This window comes from Castor canadensis, chromosome 5 (assembly GCF_047511655.1).
Source record: "Castor canadensis chromosome 5, mCasCan1.hap1v2, whole genome shotgun sequence".
NCBI lineage: Eukaryota > Metazoa > Chordata > Mammalia > Rodentia > Castoridae > Castor > Castor canadensis.
Window position 1 is genome coordinate 88899484 of NC_133390.1, and position 20487 is coordinate 88919970.

At 35.9% G+C, this 20487-nt stretch overlaps 1 protein-coding gene across 2 annotated transcripts in view; it reads left to right on the plus strand.

Moving 5' to 3' along the window:
• Positions 1–20487, plus strand: part of Ccdc39 (coiled-coil domain 39 molecular ruler complex subunit) — a 56921-nt gene that overhangs the window by 15822 nt on the left and 20612 nt on the right. For both annotated transcript variants that reach the window (XM_074073687.1, XM_020162865.2), the window contains 6 exons: positions 3982–4085; positions 4714–4846; positions 6608–6802; positions 7890–8054; positions 10533–10670; positions 12567–12775. In XM_074073687.1, coding sequence (XP_073929788.1) covers positions 3982–4085; positions 4714–4846; positions 6608–6802; positions 7890–8054; positions 10533–10670; positions 12567–12775 — 944 coding nt within the window. The remainder of the gene's footprint in view (positions 1–3981; positions 4086–4713; positions 4847–6607; positions 6803–7889; positions 8055–10532; positions 10671–12566; positions 12776–20487) is intronic.

Sequence of the window (20487 nt, forward strand, 5' to 3'; positions counted from 1 at the left end):
TGTCATTTATCTTTTTAAAGAACCCACTCTTTGCTTCATTGCTTCTTTGTATTTTTTTAAGTCTCCATTTTATTAATTTCTGCCCTGATCTTATTATCTACTTCAAAGTACTAGTTTTGGGCAATCATAGTTATAAACTTCCCCCTTAGAACCACCTTTTCTATAGTCCAAAGGTAAGTCATGTTTTTGTTTACATTTGATTATAGGAAATTATAAGTTCTCTCCCAGATTTCAGCTGATCTTTGAACAGTGTATTGTTCAATTTGCATGTGTTTGTATAATTTCTATATTTTTCTTGGTATTTATTTCTAATTTTATTCCATTATGATATGATAAAGTGCAAGAAATTGTTTAAGTTTTTTTTTAGTATTTGTTACAACCTGCTTTGTGGCCTAAAATACGATCTAATTTGGAAAAAAGTTCCTTGGGCTGCTGAGAAAAGTGTTTTATTCTACAGCTCTTGGACAGAATATTTTGTTGATGTCTGTTAAATCTATTTGCTCCGTGGTACACTTTAACTCTGAAGTTTATTTATTGATTTTTTTGTGTAGATGATTTATTGTTGATTAGTGGAGTATTGAAGTCATCACCATTATCGTATCTGAACCTATTTGTCCTTTTATTCCAGTAATGTTTGTTCAATGAAATTGGGTATGCCAACATTTGGTGTATATATATTTATAATTGTGATATCTTCTTGCTGGATTGGTCCCATTATTAGTATATAGTTACTTTCTTTATCCCTTCTAACTAAATTTGGTTTGAAGTTTTCATTGTGCTATATGAGGATAGCTATGCCTGCTTGCTTTTGGATTCTGTTTGCTTTGAAAATATTTTTCCATCCTTTCACTTTCAGATTATATGTGTCTTTGCTAATGAGGTGTATTTCTTGCAGACAACAAACTCTTGGACTTTGTTTTTAATCCATTTCACCAGCCTGTGTCTTTTAATTGGAGAGTTATGACCATTTACATTTAGGGTTATTTCAAGAGAAGTATGTACTAACTTCTCCCTTTTCATCTTAGAGATTTGCTGTTTTAATAATGCTTCATTCTTTCCTTTCATAAATCCTTATGATTTATTCTTCTACAAACTCTCATGCTTGTGTATATCTTTCTTCCTCTTCTGTGTGTAGAATTCCTTTAAGTATCTTGCAGTGCTAGTTTAGTGATCATGAGTTTAGCTCTTGCTTATCATGGAAGATCTTTTTTCTCCTTTTATTTTAAAGGATATATTTGCTTTATATAGTAGTCTTGGTGTTGGCAGTTATTTTGTTTCAGGACTCGAAATACATCAATACATGCCCTCCTGGCCGTTAGGGTTTCTGCTGAAAGGTCTGCTGTTATTTTGATAGGTTTGCATTTGTAAGAAACTTGGCACTTCTCTCTTGCAACTTCAGTATTCTTTCTTTGTTCTGTACTCTTGGCATGTTAAGTATAATATGATATTTAGAGGTTCTTTTCTGGTCATGTATATTTAGTTTCCTAAATGTCTCATCTACTTGGATGTCCATTTCTTTCCCTAAATTTGAGAAAATTTCTGCTATAATTTCATTGAATAATTTTCTTATGCCTTTAGCATATCTTAAGTCCTTCTTCTATACTGCATGTTCATAGATTTGGTCTCTTAATCATTGTCTCAGTGGTCTTGGATGTTGTGGTTGTGATCTTTTATTTTTTTTTCTTTATTAATACCTATGTGTAGTAATTCTCAACCTAATCTTCAATTCCTGATAGTTTTCTTTTGCCTCATCTTTTCTGTTGGTAATAATTTTAATTGAATTTTTTGTTTGATTTATTGAGTTTTTCATTTCCAAGATTTCCTCCTCCTTCCTTCCTGAATTTCTGTCTCTTTTTGCTGAACTTCTCATCTAAGTATTTGAATTTCTCATCCAAGTCTTGAATTTACTTCCTTAAATTATTTAACTGTTTGAATCCTTGCATTTCCCAGATGATTCATGATATTGAACTACTTTTTCATATACTTCTTGCCCATTTGATGTCTTCTTTGGAAAAATGACTATTCAGATGCTTTGTCTACTTTTAAATTGTGGTATTATTATTATTTCTATTAAACTCTCTGAGTTTCTTATGTATTTTGGAGATTAACTACTTATCAAATCATGGTCTGCAATTTTCCCCATTTTGCAAATTGTCTTTTCATTTTGCTGATTGTTTCTTTTGCTGTGGGGAAACTTTTTATTTTGGGTAGCCTCACTTACTAACTTTTGCTTTTGTTGACCATGTTTTTGATGTCAAATCTAAAAAATTTTTGACAAAGCAAATGTCAGTGAGCTTTTCTTCTAGGGATTTTATGGTGTCTTTTTTTACATTTAGGTCTTTAATTCATTTTGAATTGATTTTTGTGTCTGGTGCAAGAGAAAATTTCTGTATTATTATTTTGCATATGGGTATCCAGTTTTCCCAAATTCTTTGTGGAAGAGTCTGTTCTTTCCCTAGTGTGAATTCTTGGCACCTTCTGCAAAAATTAGTTGGCCCTATATACTTGGATTTACTTCTGGTCTGTTTATTCTGTTTCATTGGTGTATGTGTCTGTTTCTATGCCAACATCATATTATTTTGATTATTATAACTTTACAATACAGTTTGAAATCAGGAAGTGTGATTACCTTACCTTGGTTTTTATTAAGATTGATTTAGTGATTTGGGAACGTTTAAGATTGTTTTTTCTACTCCTGTGAAGAATGACATTAAACCTATATAGGTAGCTTTGGCTAGTAACATTTTAGTAGAATTATTTCTTCTAATTCATGAAACAGGACATCTTCCAATTTGTTTGTTTTCTTTATAATTTCTTTCATCAGTATTTAATAGTTTTCAGTATACAGACAGATCATCTCCTTGGTTAAATTTATTCCTAAATATTCTATTCTGTTTGTTGCTATTGTAATTGGGATTTTTAAAAATTCATTTTTAGATAGTTCATTTAGTGTCTAGAAATCAGCTGATTTTTATATTGATTTTCTGTCCTACAACTCTACTGAGTTAATTAGTTATAACTTTTTTTGGCAAAATCTGTAGGTTTTCACAAAGTTTTTTTCTTTAATTTTGTTGCTATTAACATTTGAATGCAAGGCTTCTTGCTTGCTAGGCAAGTGCTCTACCACATAGCCATGACCCCTGCCAGACCTAGGTTTTTGCAGATTTTTTTTTTTTTTTTTTTGGTGAGACGAGGGTTAGCGTTTAGGGCTCCACACTTGCAAAGTAGGCACTATACCACTTGAGCCACACCTCCAGTCCATTTTGTTCTGGTTATTTTGGAGATGGGATCTCATGAACTATTTGCCTGAGGTGACCTTAAACTGCTATCCTCTATATCTCAGCCTCTCTAGTAGCTAGGTGTAAACCACCATTGCCCAGTTCATAAAGTCTTAATGAAGGAAACAATTCATGTCTTAGAGTTTCTGTCTTAACAATTTAGATTAACAGTGCCATCAGGAGCATATTTGTAGGTAGGAGGATGATATGTTTAAATCTCCTGAGATTTTTCCAAATTCTACCAAGCTTGTTATGATTTTCATGAGCACATTATACATATGCATCAACTTTCCTTTACTATTTATTTATTTATTTATTGTTTTTGTGGTGCTGGGATTGATTGAGCTGAAGGTCTCCCGCTTGCTAGGCAAGTGCTCTACCACTCGAGTCACACCCTCACTACTCAATTTAGCTTGAATCTTGTGATGTGTTCTTCCTGAGCAGGTCTACTGATATTAGATACTTCCACATTTACTTTCAACACATAAACATAGATCTTGATTACTTGCTGTTTTTATAAAACAAAGCCACTTGAAATTTGATATGATAATCAGTAAGGAAATCTGTAAATATAAATTAATTACAAAAAGTTACTGTTTTTATGGATGTGATGCCCACTTAAAGTGGGCAGAATAGAACATCTCAGAAATGAATTTATAAAATAGAGTAAATATATGATTTTTGTCTGTTAACTGATAAATAGCTGGATTCTTTAAAAGCCACTGTGAATAGAACTTCCAGTGAGTTAGAAGCTCTGAGGAGAAATATTTCCAAAATCAAGAAGGACATTCATGAAGAAACAACAAGGTAAGAAAAAAGCTATTTAAATATTTTTTACTAGAAAAGTATTACATAAGAATATTTTTGGTTAAATAACTATAAAATTATAACTACTTACATTATTAAGCTTCAAAATTTCCAGGCTGCACACAGTGATTCAAGCCTGTAATCTTAGCTACTTAGGAGGCAGAGATCAGGAGGGTAATGGTTTGAAGCCAGCCCAGGCAAAAGTTAGCATGATTCCCATCTCAAACAATGGTTGGGCATGGTGGCATGCACCTGTCATCCCAGCTATGTAGAGAAGCACAAATAGGATTGTGGTCCAGGTTGGCTGTGTACAAATCAAGACCCTATATCAAAAATAATCAATGCAAAAAAGCTAGCGGAGTGGCTGAAGTGGTAGTGCACCTACCTAGCAAGTGCGAGGCCCTGAGTTCAAACCCCTGTACCACAAAAAAAAAAAAAAATCCTGTCTTTTTTATCATAAAGGCTTAAGAACAATATTTTTCATAGCTTATTAGATGTAAGTGGTAATAAAAAGGTCTATAGTAAATGAAACCTTCAAATTATATAAAGAAATTTTAAGATAAACTATGCTTTGTATTAAATGCTTTTAGGGCATGTTTTCTGTCTTTTCTTTATAAATCCTATTTAGGTTACAAAAAATGAAAAGTAACAATCAGATTGTAAACAAAAAATTAAAACACATAACTGAGAAAACCATGACTATAGAAGAGAAAGCTACCAATTTGGAAGATATGCTGAAGGAGGAGGAAAAAGGTGTAAAGGTAGAGTTTATTTTCAATGTTTAAAAACTCATAGCACACTTAACAATAGTAAGTAAATTAGTCTCTTTGGATGGGAGGACTAGGAGGTCTTGTAAGAGACTATACTATGGTTAGCATTTAACTTGATGTCTTCTTTTAAAGGCAGCCCTTCACTGTGCCCTGAAGTCTATTTCTTTCCAAAGTCTATAGCATTCACACCCCATGTCTTTTGGTATATTGCATACCAACCTTGAAAAATGCCCTTTTTAATAATAATTTCTACTTCATTATCACTTTATTATATTTGTTTGTGATCAAATTCCCCTGATGGTCCAAATTCACTATCAGTTACTGTTTCTTTAACCCCTTACAATCTGGCACCATTCTTTTGCAAATGGACTCCTAGAGGGTTGCACATGGAAAGAGGCCAACTAGAAGGAAGTATGAGTGGTGGGAAGGCCAATAGTGTGCTGATGTGCTGATGGTGGCCCCTACCACCTCACAAAAATCAATACTTTTGTATTGTGGCTGAAGTGGTAGAGTGCTTGCCTAGCAAGTATGAGGTCCTGAGTTCAAAGTACTACCACCAAAAAAAAAAAAGAAAAAAGAAATGAGCCAGTAGTTAGTTAAATTTTCAAGAATTTTGTAGGTTGACTGCTAGATACAACTACTATTTAAAAAGTCAATTTATATATACTTACAGTTAAATTACATTCAACACAAAAGTAGTGAATACTCAGGACTCATTACTTCCAAATCACTTTACTATGATATGTACTCTTTTTTTTTTGCAGTACTGGGACTTGAACTCAGGGCCCTCACCTTGAACCACTCCACCAGCCCTATTTATGTGAAGAGTTTTTCAGCATAGGCTCTTGTGGCACTCTATGCCCAGGCTAGTTTTGAACTGCAATCCTCCTGATCTCTGCCTCCTGACTAGCTAGGATTACAGGTGTGAGCCACCGGCACCCGGCTATATGTACTCTGGAGGTTAAAATTACTTACATCTCTTATATCTGCATGGTGGAAATAGCACATAATGGTCTGCTTCGATGTATCTTTTCCCAACTCTGTATTTAGTGGAATCATGTTAGTAGCTTGAACTTGGCCATTGTAGTAGTGGAAGTCATATTCTCTCTGTAACACCCCCCCACCATTGACTGGAAAGCTGCTGGTTAAACATTTACCTGCTCAACAGTTGATAGTACCCAAAAGGGTGATGCCATTTCTTCCCCATTATACCCTCACAACTTCAGTAAACGTTGTGAACTTAAAACTGTGTATCTCCAGTGATTTAATTTCCTGAGTAACCAGTGGGGTGGCTTAGATCTATTGCTAGGGCAGTGTGATACAGGAATACTACTAACCTAGTCTACTAGCATAGATAATAAGAAATGTTGGGAATTTGTTGAAATTGTGGGAACTTTTTTTTTCAAGGGCTAAAATTGGTGGGAACATCTCAAGTTTGTTTATTTTTTGGTGGTACTGGGGTTTAAATTCAGGGCCTTATGCTTACTAGGCAGGCATTCTACTACTTGAGCCACTCCACCACTTTTTTTGTGTTGGGTATTTTTGTGATAGGGTCTCGTGAACTGTTTGCCCAGGGTTGCCTTCGAACCTCTATTCTCCTGATCTCTGCCTCCTGAGTAGCTAGGATTACGGGTGTGAGCCGCCAGTGCCCAGCTTCAAATTTGTTTATGAGCACCTGAATTATAATGTTCATATAAATAAAACATTTCAAGATATTATAATTTCATTAACCACTTTATTTCTTATTATCAGGAAGTGGAAGTTCAATTGAACATAGTGAAAGATGTGCTATTTAAGAAAGTTCAGGAGTTACAGACTGAGACAATGAAGGAAAAAGCTATTGTATCAGAAATCGAAGGAACCCGTTCCTCTCTGAAACATCTCAACCATCAATTACATAGACTGGATTTTGAAACCTTGAAGCAGCAAGAAATTATGTACAGTCAGGTAAATGTTACTCTTGTGAATATCTTCCATATTGATTTATTATAGTTGTGGTGATCAAGATACCCCAGAATAGAGCTGGGCATGGTGGTGTACACTATAATTCCAACACTTGGGAGACTGAGGCAGGAGGATCTTGACTTTGACGCTAGTATGAGCTACATAGTGATCTCACTATAGCCAAATGGCTATAGTGAGATCCGGCCTCAAACAACAACAAATCTTAAGATACCTCAGTATCTTAAGAAAACGAAGATTTCTGAGTAATCTTTTTGGAAGGGTAAACAGATGCTGACAGTTGGATATCATGTTAGGTCAGTAGAAGATTGAGGGAGCTTAATTTCCGCCCCTGCAATCTAAAATAAACAGGCAAGGGGAAAGACAATTCTAGTGAGGGAGGACCATGTTTTAAAAGTGCCTGGAGCAGCTAGACCTAGAGTAAAACAAAACTCATGGACTATCTGAAATCTAGAAACACTGGATGTTGATTCTTACTTGTGCAAACAGGTATCCCATGCCTCCCCCCATCCCAGGCCAATAGATTGAATACATTTTTTGATGTTTCTGTATTTTGCTTGACACACACGTTATTTATATTCATGTTAATTTCTTAACATCCTCTCTTCACATCTTAATTGTCTCATCTAATATATTCTTAGTTTCTCACATTACAGATGCAAAAGTGTAATTTTTAAAGCAATTCCTTACAGGTTTATCATATTTGAGCCTTTCATGGCATTTGTGACTGTCCTTTTTGCATCTTTTAGAAAATATACCATCAAAAGTCCATATCCATGTATATCCAGGGGATTTTCTGGGGCTCTATTATGGTAATATTTTACATATCCCTGAATGCATTATACTTTCAGATTATTTCTATGTCTTTCCCATGTACCCTGATTGAAGAATAGTTGGTTGTGGCTCCCTTAGAGTATGAAGGATTTTATCCTGAATTACTAAAGAACTAAAGTGACTTTAAATGATGATGTTCAGGCTAAACCCAAGAAAGTATTTACTGTTTGTATATTTAAAGAGATGCTTTTAATTTTTTGTATCCCGTTACTAACTTCTTTTTAAAAATCATTAACAGGATTTTTACATTCAACAAGTGGAACGAAGAATGTCATGGCTAAAGGGAGAGATTAATTCAGAAGAGAAACAAGCCCTTGAAGCAAAAATTGTTGAACTTAAGAAATCATTGGAAGAGAAAAAATCCACATTTGACCTTTTGGAAACACAGATCAAGAAGCTTCATGTAACTTAGCCAAAAACTTTTTTGTTTTCAATATCCTGGTTATTAGTTATTTTCTTTTAAGTCAATATGTTCCTAAGACTAATTTGGTCAGGATCATTGCCAAGCTGGCCACATAACTAACAAATATATGAAATGTTCCCATGGATTGAGCAGTGTTGTATTACATGCCTCTAGTATTTTATTTCACTTAACTCTTATAAATGTCTCATGAGGAACAAATTATTTATTATCTGTTTTTTCCAGGTTAAGTAACTTGTCCAATGTTATAGCTTGTACAAAAGAGGTAAAGGTTTGGCAGGTGATTCACTTGACTCTACAATACTCATAAAGAGTATACGATTTAGAACACTGATAACTTGATTATCCCTTACCTCTGAAATGCCATCTAAAAGAAGCTATTCCTTATGAGTTGTCTGTTAGTGTTACCCCGTTGCATTTCCAGTAAGGTGACAACATCCTTCATCTTTAGGAATTTTATTGTTTATTGTAATGTAAACTTACGTTAAAAAATTAATTGGAGAGTAAGCCAGGGAGTGAGAGTGTACATGCTAACAGGGTGAGAACTTGGCCTGGTTTAAATGTTATTTGCAGCTGGAAAGACTAGTGATGAGTTAGTTCCCTCTAGTGGTTATGTGTAGAATTGCCCCCAAATGCCTTTAGGGCTGCTTAAAAAAAAATAATAATAAGATTGAAAAAATTTGGTTTGGAGTAGTTTGTATTTTGCTGAAATATTTTTAAACTGTCACCTTGATTTACTAGAAAATAACACTAACTTTAGGATCAAATAAGACTTGTTCTGAATTTCAAGTTTATACTACTATGGCTATTTTAACTTTCCTGACCCTTAGCTTACTTGTTTGCTAAATAAAAAAGAAAATATTTAATGTTATTTTAGGTCACTTGGGGAAACTAGAAACAATGCATTTCTTATCACAGTGCTTTTAGTGAATAATACGTAGTATTGATTATTCACAATACTAGAATAGAGGCTCTTAGTACTAGAGAATGGGAGGAGGAGGATTTTTGTATATGAACATGTTTCTTGACCCTGGCCTTGATTTGTCTGTTTTGTTGTGTGGGGATGCTTACGGTTCTTTCCTCTTTTAACTATCCTTGTTGCTTCTCCATCATACACTTGCCTAGCGCTTATGACTATCCCAACTCTGGTTTTAACAGTTAAATTAAAAGAAAGGCAAGTGAATTTAAAAAATTGAAGCAAGTTAACCTAATGAGGATTTGTACTTCTCAATAGTAGCATCAGATTGTAAGGTCATCCTTTAAATCCTTTTCCATGCTACTCCATTTCTTATTTCACATAACAGAGACCAACTTCTTCAGGTTGAAAGTAACATTAAATTTTAATTCTTATTTTTTCAAATGTAGTTTTTGACATTATACTTTTATGCCAGTAATTTCTCTTTCCTTACTATCTGGCTGCAATCTTAAGTCCTGATACTTTAGAGAGAAGGAGGAGGGTGAACAAGAGGGAGGAGAGAGGGGGGAGTGGGGAAAAGGAGGTGGGGAGAGAGAAGAAAAGAAGAAGGAGGGAGAGGAGAAGGAGGAGGGGAGGGAAAGGAAGAAAAAAGGGAAGAGGAGAGGAAAAAAGGGAGGGGAGAGGGGGAGGGAGAGACTGAGAATGAATGAATGAAGGAATGAGAGTGAAAATGATTATGTTAAAACTAGAAAGTTTCAATTTAGGAACCAAGAAGGGACTATGAACACAAACCTTATTCTGGGTTCTGAGTAGGAAGAGGGATACAAACCAAACTAGAAAAGTGCCATCTGCTATGTGAGACCTACTCATGCATCTGATATAATTAGGGCTTATCAAATATTTCTCTCTTTAGCAATATGCAGTTATATAATAGCAGCTGGCATTTACATGGCACTTCTGTGTGTGAAGCACTGTTGGATGTTCTCTTTGAAAGTAACTTCCTTAATTCTCACAACTCAGGAGGTAGGAATTTCTCTCATCTCCACCATAGAGATGAGGAAACTGATGGAGAGTAGGTTGTCCACCAGAGTCAGGTGGCTAATATGTAAAAGGGGCATCTGATTTTAGAGTTTATACTGTTAACCAGAACACTGTGCTTTCTTAGACTGGTAATTTTTTCACCATTTGGGACTTGGATAAAATCAAACTAATGAGCAATGAGTGAACCCTGCAATGAACTGAAATGCATGCTCTCTTTTCCTCATAAGTGGCAAGCACTTCAAAATTCGGGAACCGTATATAATATTTGAACTGGAACCACACATCATATTTCCTAGAATTATTGAACTCAGACTAAATCTTAAACATCAATAGATGATAATGAAAATGTTTCTGTGTACTGTCCATGTATATTAGAGATATAACAGGATGAGATATCTGGTTATTAAAATATTTAGAGTATATAACTAATGTAAGATGTTTATTATAATATTACTTATATATATTTAAAACATTCTTTTATATACCATTTCATTTTTTTACAGAATGATCTTTACTTCATCAAGAAGTCAAATAGTAAAAATTCTGATGAAAAACAGTCTCTCATGACTAAAGTAAATGAACTAAACCTTTTCATTGACAGATCTGAGAAAGAACTTAATAAAGCCAAAACTTTTAAGCAGGTACAATAAATTATATTCATGTATAGTTTTTAAAGTCATATGTTTTCATGTTAATTGTAAAAAATTAAAATGCAGCAAATGACACAGAAGAAAATAATTCATTCTGATCACAATACACAAGATAGAATTTTAAGTTTTATTATTTCCTCCCAGTCTTTTCAAAAACTATGTATTATAATTATAGGCATTTTATATATTATACATGTTTCCTAAATATTAACTGCTCTTTAAAAGATAATTCTTGAAGACTGCCTACAAGTACATTGCATGAAGTTACCATAAGTTATTTAAGCATCATTTGTTTTTTTGGATATGCTTGTTTCCACTGTTTGGCTGTCATACAAAAGTGCTATTGTGTACTGTGCACATGCATCATTATGCAGTTGTTCAATTAGTTTCTTGGGATAAATTTGTAGATGTATAATTGTGGTTCAAAAATGAATATTTTTAGTGTCTTGAAACTGTTTTAAAGCCAAATTGTCCTCTTTAGAGTTCAACTAATTCCCTCACCAGAAGTATGCAAGCATTTTACCACTGAGACTGGATATTCTAATTTATAAAACACTTTCCAATTTGATAAATATGGCATCTTGATATTTCTGTTTTGTTTCATACATGCAGACATTTTTTTTTAGCAGTACTGGGGGTTGAATTCAGGACCTCACATTTACTAGGCAGGTGCTCTACCACTTGAGTCATTCTGCCAGCCCTGTTGATGTTGGTTGTTTTTGAGGTAGGGTCTTGCTTTATGTCATGGCTGGCCTGAATTTTGATACTCCCATTTGTGCTTTTCTGCACAGCTAGGATGACAGGAGCATGCCACTGAGCCTTGCCATTAGTTGAGATGGGGTCTTGCGAACTTTTTGACTGGCCTTGAACTGTGTTCCTTTTCATCTCTGCCTATCCAGTAGTCAGGATTACAGGCTCGAACCACCGTATGTGGCCCATACATGCATGTTTTAATTGGTGACATTTTAAGACTTTTTCTTTAAAGATAAAAATTTAAAACGTTTATGATTAAATAAAAATGTTATAAAGACTTTTCTATCATATTATATTCTATAACTTTTCTTTTTGGATATATAGTTTATAATCTTTGCCCATGTTTCCTTTGGGAGGTTTATATTTTCAATTGTTTTATAAAATACTTTCAAATGTAAAAATACTGTCTCTCATAAATATTATCAATCTCCTCCCTGTTCACCTTTAAATTTTTATTCAGTGTTTATGACCTGAAATGTTTCTTTAACATCAAATCTTTAGGGTTTTTCCTGTTTATAATTTTTCTGCTTGGAAGTTTTTATTAAAGAAATTGGACAAATGTTTGCTATTTGTAATAGTCATGCTGATTTAATCTCTTACACTATGTTTTTCATTCATATGGAATATATTTTTGTACATGTGAAATATAGGGATTCATTTTTTCTCTAACCAAAAGCTATATTTATGAAATAGTAAAAGCTTATATATTCAATTTGTTTACTCCTATGGCAGTACTCTACTCATGTCTGAATTGCCTTAAAATAAAAATGTATTTCTCCATTATTTTGTGAGACTTATTTTAGAGTTTAAATATGTTCATCTGTAAGATTTTATGTTTGCTGGACATTGTAAGTTCCAATTATCAAATAACTTCTTTTGTTTTTTAGTAAAGCTTGAATTTACCATTGAATTATTAAAAATCATGCTGAATAACCACAACTTTCCCTTTTTTATAAAGAAAAACTAGAATCACAACTTTGGGTAACTTAAATTTATTCTAGTTAATGCCTTAGTCAATAGTCAAATTAGAAAAAAAGGTCTATTTTCAAGTTTGACTTTTATAACAAGGAAAAATAAAAATATTTTGGTATAAAAAAAGCATTTCAATATTTGAAAATTTTGTTATGTTGATAGGATTTGATGATAGAGGACAATCTTTTAAAACTTGAGGTTAAACGTACTCGAGAAATGCTTCATAGTAAGGCAGAAGAAGTTCTTTCCTTGGAAAAAAGAAAACAGCAGTTGCGTGCAGTCATGGAGGAGCGAACGGAAGAAATTAAGGTGCACAAAACAATGCTAGGTGCACAAATAAGATGTGTTGATCAAGAACGGCAAAACATAAGGTAAAATGGGTTTAAAATGCTATTGAAGAATTTTGAAAAAAATGTCAGGGTGATGTCAGAAGAACTGTCTTCTACTTCTCCCACTTTGGATGTAAATCTTTTTCTTACTCACTTGAAAAAGCATTTAATTTTAATATAAGCTGCAGGGTATATTATAGCCATAAGTGTAGGTGATTCCTTCTCTCTTTTCTTTGACTAATTCTGCAATCTTTAGATTCTCCTTTTTACATTAGGGTCATTAATCTACTTGGAAGTGATTTTTCATGTATGATATCTTGTGAGGGTTCAGTGATGTGTTTTTCCTGATATGTAGCTGATAGTAGTACTTATTGAAGCAATTTTCCTGTAGAAGATTTGCCTATGTTTTATAAGATTATTCTTGGCCATGTGTTATTTTTGTTACTGGCAATGTTGTCTCCTCTTAAAACATTTCATTTTTGGTTTGTTGCTGAAGTATAGAGCACCGTATGTTAACTATTAAGCAACCTCACTAAATCTCAATTCTAGCAATTCTTCTGTGGATTCTAATTTTCTAGGTATTGCTAGGCATTTTTGAGCAATAATAATTTTGTTTCTTTCTTTCCAATCTTTATACTTTTTCTTTTTCTCCCTTTACTATACTTGCTAGGCCCTCCAGTCCAATACTGAATAATGGTGATCACAGTTACCTTTGTTTTATGCCTGAGCTCAAAAGGAAAGCTTTCATTGTTTTGTCACTAAATATAAGGGTTGCTCTGTTTTTACTTTTATTCACTGCCCTGGCCTGCATGGGTATGCTGCGTGAGCCTGACTAAGAGCGATGGGGAACGAGAAATAAAACACACACAAACATACAGACATACAACATAAAACAGAACACTGGTATCAGGAGGGCTGCATGTTCCTGGTGGGAAACATGAGCACCTACCTGAGCCAGAGTGTTTATTTTTATAGGTCAGAACAAGGAAAAGACTCAGGTAAAAATCAAGCTTTAACAATTCTTGATGCAAGGTGAAAGGAATGAGCTTTGGTGGGCTAATTTTCCTAATGCTATAGAAGCTTAATTACAGCACATCAGTTCTGGAATCATCAATGTATGCAGGACACCTTATCTAAGGTGTTGATTAATCTGGTAGCAGGGAGTCTCCTAACAGTTCTGGTACTTTATCTAGTTTTGCATCAGGGAGCTGGTATGTGAACACAGCATGTTGTGTTCTTCAAGGAGATGTGAAAACAAAGGTCAATACGCCAGGTACTGGGAAAAATATGGTAGAAGAGGCTGTGCAAACTTCTACCGTGGAGAGGCTGTGCAAACTCCCTTATTCTCAGTCCAGGGTCATGCCTGTTCCCCAACATCTCCCCCACTCTATTTCTTAAAAGCTCCTGATGCATTTCTATGTTTAATCTGAGGAGTCGCCTTTTGATCTTTCAAGTTCTGACTGAAAGTAAGCAAAAACAACAAATCATTAATAACACAATGCCAATGAAATACCAAAAGGAATATTTTAGAGTATTAAAAGGGTTAAATCCTTGTAATTCATCTAATATAGTTTTTGCTATATCTGCAGGAGCAGCACCTGATCGTGTGCTCAACTGCATGGCTAAAATTTGCTATTTTAAGGCTTGTAGGTTAAGGGACTTGCTTTAACAAGTTTCCATGGGAAGTCAGTGGCATTGTAGGTGCTGCAATAACACAAATATGTTGGAAGCCTGCATGGCACAGTAAATCTTGACAGAATTTTAGCATTTGAACTTCATCTCCCATAGCCAGCAAAGCAGCTTCTAGAGAATTTAAGCGGATATCAATTTTTTCATCTATAGCAACTTGTTGTTGAAAGGCATAACTGACATTTTGTGTTAAGGTATTAACGGAATGAGCATTTTGAATGCTTTGGGAGAGGGCTACTGCAGTGGTAGCCATGGTGGCAATAGCAGTGTGATGGCGGCCACAGTGCCTGCTATCAAGAGCCCTACAACTCTTTTTTCTGTTACTAATAATGATTTTATTTCTTTGACAACCTGTAGTCCTCTATCATGATACCATGGTCCCACGAAATTTGTAGGTACCAAGATATAGGGGCTTTGTTTTATTATAAGTAGGCTGCCACTTATGTAATTGTCCACACATGAGGTTAAATTATAATTAGAACAAGAGATCAAAACTAGTTCTATTTTTAGAGATGTTAATCGATCCAGCCAATAAAGCAAAACGATGTTGAACACAAGCTTGCAAGCCTTTAACAACAGAGCTGCCTGAATGGCTAGTTAGATTGATATTAGCAGTAGCAGCTCTGAGCTTCCATATACCTGACTGAATGGTTCCTCCATGTGGTCCCACCAGGGGTGGTCCAATACTCTATAATATTAGTGTCAGAAGTGCTATTATGAGACCAATACACAAGCTTGTAGCCTGCAACATTAACAGTCATTGGAGAAGCAAATACACATTGTTCCCATGAGGCTCCCTTATGGGGGCACCAAGGATTGCATTTGTCATGACAGCGGGGAATGTGAGGCCAATGTGTAGCATTATATGGCTCAGCGGCATTAAAGCCAAACAATTCTAGTTTTTTAATCAACAAACTGAGTACTATTCCATAACAGAGCACTTTTCCAAATAGGCATGAGAGGGAGACAGTAAGACAAATTCCCCAGACATATAGGTAAAGCAACAGCTTGTCCTGTAAAACTATAATTAGTGAAAGTAGGAGCCAGGTGTCCACTAGAGTGACCTCCTACCAGCTCAGAGTCATTAGTAAAAACTGATATAGAAGGACTTTTCCAGGTAACTGCATGAAGCCGAGGTGGATGAGGCACAATGTACTAAGTTTGGGCCTCTGCAGCATTTACCTGTTGACTAATGATGCTAATCATAGCCAGCAGAAGAACAGCAGGAGTTTCTTCCTGTCCCCATCCCTTAATGGCATTCTTGGCCATATCCACCAAGCATTTTATTTGACCCCAAGTTGGGGGAGTAGATCCCCTGGTTGTTTTACTGCGTTTGTCAAGGATGATGTTGCCTCTTGTAGGACCGGTAAGGGTGGTTCCTTATCGCCTTCAGTGACAGGATCTCCATTAGTTTGGCTTTTGGCGGGCTTGGGCTCCTCTCCTCCCCCATCAGGTGGAGCTTCTGCATCTGATGTCTTCACAAACCGTGAGGGTACCCAAATTGGGCTTTTTTCACCTTCAGGAAAAACACAAGCATGGCCTTGGCCCCATAACAAGACTGGGCTAGGGCCTTGCCAGGCCCCAGTCCTTACATCTTTCCACAATACCTGTGGCAAATGTTGTTTATTATGATGTTCCCAATGTTTTTTAGCTGGAGTAAAGCCAGATTCAGAGCATTTTAAAAAATTTAAAGTAAAAAGAGCTTTGTTAATTTGAGTGGCCGGGGAGCTGTCTCCCCCTTCTTGTCTTTGTAATTGAACTTTTAAGTTTGGTGAGCTCATTTCACTATAGCTTGTGGATTGTAGGGTATGCCTCTGGTATGAAGAATTTTGTAGGAGGAACAAAAAGCCTTGAAGACAGTAGATGTATAGCCTGGACCATTATCAGTTTTAATATGGAGCAGCTTCCCCATCACCACAAAGGCGGCTAACCAGTGATCTATAACATGGTGTGTTGCTTTTTCTGATCTTGGAGAGGCAAAAACAAAACCAGAGTAAGTATCAATGACAACATGGACATAACTCTGTCGTCCAAAAGATGGAATGTGAGTAACATCCATCTGCCATAATGATAGAGGATGAAGACCATGAGGGTTAACTCTCTCACTGGGCAAAGGCAAATGAGGATCAGATTTTGAACATGACTTAACAATCTGACAAGCTTGTTCTCAGTGATATGAAAATGTTTACGAAGAGCTCTGGAGTTTTGGTGGAACTGAGAATGACTTTGTATGGCCTGGTTTACTGGTGATGAGTTATCCACCTGTAAAATTAATGGAGAAACTAAGGCATCTGCCTGGCAATTGCCCTCTGCCAACGGCCCAGGAAGTCCAGAGTGGGACCAGAGATGGCCCACAAAATAAGGATGTTGGTGTTGTTGTAATAAAGCCCTTAACTCCTGGAAGAGATGAAAAAGCTTTTCATCATTAGTAGGTCCTATATAAGCAGTTTGAATACTCTTAAGTACACCATAAACATATGCACTATCTGTATACAAATTAAAAGGAACATGAGCAAAATCCTGACAAACCAATATGATGGCCTGAAGCTCAGCATGCTGAGCAGTGGAAAACCCTGTTTGTATAACCTTTTGTCCTTGAGAGGAAAAGTAAGCAACATTTCCAGAACCTGAAGCATTAGTAAAAATCACAAGAGCCTGAGGTACAGGATCCTCTCAGATATTGTGAGGAAATATAAAAGCATGTTGAGAAGCAAAATTAAGAAGTTTAGAGGAAGGCAAATGTTCTCCAAGCTGTCCTGTAAAGTTTGCTAATGCATTTTGCCACATGGTATCAGTGCACCATAACCAAGCCTGTTGTTCCTTGGTAAATGGGACAATAATAAGGGATGGTTCTAGTCCTGGCAGTTGTACGGGGATAAAACGTCCCATGACTATTAACTTTGCTACCATGTTATATGGTAAGAAGTGATAATTCTAGCAGGGGGTGAGGTAAATGTAACCATTCTAGTACTCTCTGAGTCTGCCAAAGAACTCCTGTGAGTAGACTTGTAGTAGGTAAAATAAGAAGCTGCATTGGTTGAAAATAATCAACATGAGTTCTCTGAGAGTTATGAATGGCTTGTTCAACCTTAGCCAGGGCCACATGACCTTCTGGTGTGAGATATCTAGGAGATGATGGTTGAATGTCTCCCTGTAAAATTTTAAAGAGAGGAGATAGTTCATGGGTGGTAAGTTTTAAGGCATGATGTAACCAATTTATATCACCTAATAATTTTTGAAAATCATTTAAAGTTTTTAAATTATCTTTACAGATTTCTATTTTTTGGGGGTGGATAGTCCATATCTCCCAAATTTGAAAAGGGAGATTGCTTTTGTACCTTATCTGGAGCTACAGTAAGGCCCCATTTTGGCAATTGTTCAAGCACATGAGACAATAGGTTTTGAAGAATATCTAAATCAGGGTGGCTAAGTAAAATATCATCCATGTAATGAGCAATATAAGCCTGATTAAATTTTTGTCTTAAAGGCTCTAAAGCTGAAGCAACAAACTCTTGACACATGGTAGGGCTGTTTGCCATGACCTGAGGCAAAACCTTCCAATGATAATGTTTACAAGGAGCCTGATGATTAGGCATGGGTACAGAGAAGGCAAATTTTTCTCTGTCTTCCTCATGTAATGGAATAGTAAAAAAGAAATCTTTTAAATCAATAATATAAAGATAATTTTGTAGGGGAATGGCAGTGGGTGAGGGAAGCCCAGGTTGTAAAGATCCCATTGGTTGCATAACTTTATTGATAGCTCTTAAATCCTGTAGCAAACACCATTTGCCTGATTTTTTCTTAATAACAAAAATAGGCATATTCCATGGACTATGAGATACTTGTATATGTCCTGCTTATAATTGCTCCTGAATTAAGGCCTTGTGCTGCTACTAATTTCTCCCCTCTTAGGGGCCACTGATCCACCCATATTGGCTCATTACTGAGCCAAGTGATTTTAGCAGCTGTATGAAGTGGGGGGGGGGAAGTTATTAATCAGGGCCCCTTCTAAAAATATGTAGGAGATGTCTTGTATCCTAATCCCATATGAGGAGGATGGGGCACAGAAGAGATGGGTTCCTTTATACCCTGTTGACTCTTTACTAGGCCTTTATGAGGATCAAAACCCTGTTGTAACATCATATATGAAACCTTAGCACTGGGGCTATATAAAATAGCTCCCATTTCCTGTAAAACATCTCTTCCCCATAAAATTACTGGCAAATCTTTTAGCACATATGGTAAAAAGGTGCCAGAATGTCCTTCCTTATCATGCCAAGAGATAGCGCAAGCACTTTGTAAAGGAGCTGTGGCAGAGCCAACACGTTTTAAATCTGCTGTAGCCTGAACACAAGACCATGTGGATGGCCGGCGTCACTCTGCAATTACAGAAACATCTGCTGTAGTATCTAGCAATCGCATAAACCACTTTCCATTTAAAAATAGAGCCATCTCGGGGCAGTCAGAAGTGACTCACTGTACCCAGTAAGCATGATCAGACTGACCAAGCCCTTTTTCTCCCTGTGGGGTGTCCATGTGCACTTTTTCTACCTTTACATTGGGAAAGATTATCAACTGTGCGATCTTATGTGTGGGAGCAATAGCCACAAAAGTCTGAGGAGCTTGAGCAAGAATTTTAAGTTCTCCCATATAATCTTGATCAATAACTCCAGGATGTATTTGCGGACCCTTTAATGTCAAACTATTTTTTCCTAAAATTAATCCTATTGTCCCTTCTGGTAATGGCCCATAGACTCCTGTAGGGATTGTCTGAGTTCCCATCTCAGGAGTTAATGCGTATTGGGCGGAGGGACTGAGATCTAGTCCTGCACTTCCAGGGGTGGCACGAAGGAGGTCTGTAATGGTGACCTGATTCCTGGAGGGTGGTGAGTGCCCCTACTGTTTGATGGGGCTGGGGCTGGCCCCATGAGGAGTGTCCCTGCTGCCTTTGCAATGGTCGCCCTTCTATATCAGATTGTGAGTGACACTCATAAGCCCAGTGATGGCTACATCACTTTAAATAACAAATAATAGTTGACAGTAAAAAACACGGGAAAATCCACTCATTTTGGGGGTGGGTAATAGATATGAGTCTTTTGGCCTAAAGTACATTTGGAAGGCTTAGAAGTTAAGGGTATCAAGATAGCAATGGCTTTGTTCCCGAGTTTCTTGTTAGACCCTGTCACAAAATTAGGATTACTGCTGACAGTTTACCTCCATAAATTCTTGAATATTGAGATTTATATTGTTGACAAGTATGAAGCACAAAAACCTTAAAAACTCATTCTTAGAACAAAAGTGACACTCATGACCATTTGGCAATGATACTTATTAATTAAGTGATTTAAATCCTAAAAATTGGCTACATTTTTAGGAGGCAGGAAACAAGTCCCAAAATTTTACCATTTGGTCACCCTTCTTACTTTTGGCTCCTACCTTGGATTTCCACATTTCTCATTCCCCATTCTCTCATTAAAGATATTAGTTCTATTACCACTCATTACGTAAATTTATAGACCTGGAGCTGCCAAGAAAAGTGTTTTTAAGAAGTTTTGCTTTTAAGCCACTAAATGTACCCATACTCATGTATCCACTGAGAATATTTTTCACCTCTCCAGTTGATTAATTCTCCTCCTCAGGAAACATGTTAACATAAGAAAATATGGGGAAAAAGAACCGAACATCTTGACATGCAACTCAAACATGTCAGAGTACTTATGTAAACCTAAACTGAACTGATTTCAGAAAGTTATGCTGTATATTAAAACTGTGTTATCAGTGCTAACTGAAAATAGGTATGTGTTTCACTACAAAATTAACTTAGAAACAACAAAAAACCCAGACCGCTTTCTCTCAGAGGGTTATGTTGTACTGATATCCTATAGATAGTATTACAACAGGATTCCATTTTTTAAATAGGTTAGGTTCACAGTATATTAGTACTGAGAGCATATGTTTAATATTAAATTTAAGAACACCATTAGTGGAATCTATATAGAAGGCATGTAAAAAGCTAGCATTGAAACTCTTAAAGGCAGTGATCCAATCTGTCAGCTGCTATAAAA